Source organism: Eriocheir sinensis, unplaced genomic scaffold (genome assembly GCF_024679095.1).
Source record: "Eriocheir sinensis breed Jianghai 21 unplaced genomic scaffold, ASM2467909v1 Scaffold776, whole genome shotgun sequence".
Taxonomy (NCBI): Eukaryota; Metazoa; Arthropoda; class Malacostraca; order Decapoda; family Varunidae; genus Eriocheir; species Eriocheir sinensis.
The window spans coordinates 22,501-25,692 of record NW_026112138.1 but is presented as its reverse complement, the minus strand read 5'-3'; the positions used below and the strand labels follow the sequence as shown (position 1 = coordinate 25,692).

Below are 3,192 nucleotides of genomic sequence, written 5' to 3'. Positions count from 1 at the left end.
TTTCATGCAATTGTTCATTTTATTTCCATCATTTAAACTTCATATTATTTTTATCATGTCATCCGTAACTCAAAAAAGTGAAATACAGTAACCAAAAAAAAAACTCATATTTATTATTATTTATTATTATTATTATTATTATTATTATTATTATTATTATTATTATTATTTACATTTTCTTCTTATGTCTAAAACCACTTTCTCTCAATTTGCTTTCCGGAAACTTTTTTTCTTTCTCGGTTCAAAAAAGAAAGAAAAAATAATTGAAAGTCGTCGTGAAATTCAATAAAAAAAAAAGATATTGTCTCCAACTCGTTTTACTGAGAGAGGGAGAGAAAAAGTGTCTCTCTCTCTCTCTCTCTCTCTCTCTCTCTCTCCAAAACACCAAAATAAGGGCAGAAATAAAACATAAACAAACATCAAAGATTTATTAAGAAGAACACAATATTTTCTCTATCTCTAACTCACTTTCTCACTCTCTCACTTTCTTTCTCTCTTTATAAAAACTCATCAAAAGAACAAACAGAATATGGATTTAAAACACACACACAAACACACAAACACATTCACTCACTCACACATACGCACCACCACCACCACCATAGCCACCACCACCACCTCCACCTCCACCACCTCCACCTCCACCACTATACCCACCTCCACCTCCGTATCCTCCACCTCCACCACCACCTCCACTTGGCTTGTAGGCCCCGGCACCTCCTCCACCAGACGACCCTCCCTTGCCTCCCGTGTCACCTTCGTCAGGAACATACGGTTTGGCTTCACCTTCGTAAGTGACCTCTGCCCGGAACCCAGTGTTGGCGTCCGCTGAGTACTTCACAATTTGCGTACGTCCGTCAGGGAGGAGGACCCGGTATTCCCCTTTGGTTGTATCGCCATCCGAGACTTCCTGGTGCTGGTGACTGTCCCCGAAGTAAGGGTCCTGAACCGTGTAGCCGAAGGTGTGTGGCTGAGGAGGGAGAAGGATTAGCATGTGATTGTATAGAGAGATGGGTGGTTTTAGGAAGAGAGGGAGAGAAAGAGGATGTCAGGGAGGAGAGGTAAGGGAGAGAGATGGATAGAGAATAAGGGAGACAGGAAGTAAGAGGAGAGAGATAGACGGATGGAGAGATAGGAGTAAGGGAGAGAGAAGGAGGGAGAGAATGAAAGAGAGAGGGAGAGAGAAGAAGTGTGACAAGATGAAAGGTTGAAAATAGAGAGAGAGAGAGAGAGAGAGAGAGAGACTGGGATAGAGGGAGAGTGTCCATTCAAACTATTACACACACACACACACACACACACACACACACACACACACACACACACACACACACACACAGTCTAAAGCAATCAAGACTCGGCCCATTGAGGTGAAACAAGAGATTCACCTCAGGGAGAGTTAATTAGAAGAGAAGGCAGGTAAACTAACAGGTGTGTGTGAGAGAGAGAGAGAGAGAGAGAGAGAGAGAGAGAGAGAGAGAGAGACAGACAGACAGACAGACAGACAGACAACACACACACACACACACACACACACACACACACACACACACACACACACACACACACACAAACTCACCTGCGACGGAAAATCATCAAATCCAGGTGGAGAGGAAGACGAGGGGCGCTTACCCTGGGAATGGGGGGGCGAGGAGTAGGAAGGGGGTCCGTTAAACTGGGGAGGAGCAGAGGACGGGGGACCAGGACGAGGCTTTCCCCCACCTAACCCAGTGAAACCCCCACCTCCTCCCCCACCTGAACCCACGTAACCTCCCCCTGGAATCCCCTGTCTGCCCCTCTGACTAGCCGAGAACGGGGAGAAAGACTTGAATCCCTCTGAATCCCCTGAGGGAAAGTCGGGGATATGAGACTGCTTTGGTGCCTGCTTAGGACTGAATCCCCCATCGAATCCCAAATCCGAAAATCCAGGGGAGCTGAACGCGACCTGCTTTGGGATTGGAGCCTTCCCCGCATCTAATCCTAAGGGGGTGAAGCCGAGATCATCATACCCTGGGGAGGAGAACGCTGCCTGCTGTGGTGGGGAATAGGGAGCTGGGGGAGAGCTGTGCTGGGCCTGGGTGACTCCGAGGGTTGATTTCTGGGGTAAGGGGATGTGGGGGCGCTTCTTGTGCTGGGGAATTGGGGAAGGGGAGGGATAGGCGCTTGGGGAAGGAAGGGGATTGGGGTGGGGATTGGGGTGGGGATTGGGGTGGGGATTGGGGTTAGCGTCGGGAAATGGGTTTGGGGCGGCCGCGGTTGGGGTGGTGAGCGCTCCGAGGGTGACGATCAACACCAAACACCATTGCCGGAGGTGGTGGTGATGATGGTGGTGATGGTGGTGGTGATCTCTCTCTCTCCTCGTCATCTGGGAATCAACATCAATTTGGGAGTTAGATATTTTGTTGTTTTCTTCCTCCTCCTCCTCCTCCTCCTCCTCCTCCTCCTCCTCCTCCTCTTCTTCTTTTTCCTTTTCCTCTTCCTCTTTCTTCCTCCTCCTCTTACTATTATTATTGCTATGTCTTCTCTTCTTCCTCTTCTTCTTCTTCCTCCTCTTCAATTAACGAACTCCTCTTCTTCTTCTTCCTCTTCCTCTTTCTTCTTCCTCCTCCTCTTCCTTCTCTTCTTACAAACATTATTGCTATTTCTCCTCTTCTTCCTCCTCTTCTGTTAACTATCTCCTCCTTCCTCTTCTTCTTCTTCTTCTTCTTCTTCCTCTTTCTTCTTCCTCTTCCTTCTCCTCTTATTATCATTATTGCTATGTCTTCTTCTCTTCCTCCTCCTCCCCTTCTTCTCTTCCTCCTCTTCTGTTAACTATCTCCTTCCTCTTCCTCTTCCTCTTTCTTCTTCCTCTTCCTTCTCCTCTTATTATCATTATTGCTATGTCTTCTTCTCTTCCTCCTCCTCCTCTTCTTCCTCCTTCGCTTCTATTAACTATCTCCTCCACCTTCTTCCTCCTCTTCTTCTTCTCTTTCTTCCTCCTCCTCCTTCCTCATAACTGTTTCTTCCTTATTCTCCTTTTCTTTCTTATAACTATTTCTTCTTCTTCTTCTTTTCTTCCTCTTCCTCTGTTGCCTGATTTTCCATGTTTACTCTTCCTCCTCCTCCTCCTCCTCCTCCTCCTCCTTTCTGATTTATTTCCTCCTCTCTGCCTTTCCTCCCTCCCTTCAAAGTAATATAATCATGTTTCACCTC

At 46.8% G+C, this 3,192-nt stretch overlaps 1 protein-coding gene across 4 annotated transcripts in view; it reads right to left on the bottom strand.

The window, feature by feature from the left end:
• Positions 1–414: 414 nt before the first annotated feature.
• LOC126994335 (uncharacterized) overlaps positions 415–3,192 on the bottom strand; it is a 12,632-nt gene continuing 9,854 nt past the window's right edge. For 3 of the 4 annotated variants that reach the window (XM_050853664.1, XM_050853665.1, XM_050853666.1), the window contains 2 exons: positions 1,580–2,365; positions 415–970 (listed from right to left, as the gene is read on the bottom strand). In XM_050853664.1, the coding sequence (XP_050709621.1) occupies positions 575–970; positions 1,580–2,365 (1,182 nt within the window). In that variant the 3' untranslated portion in view covers positions 415–574. The remainder of the gene's footprint in view (positions 971–1,579; positions 2,366–3,192) is intronic. The other variant, XM_050853667.1, reaches the window with a different exon arrangement.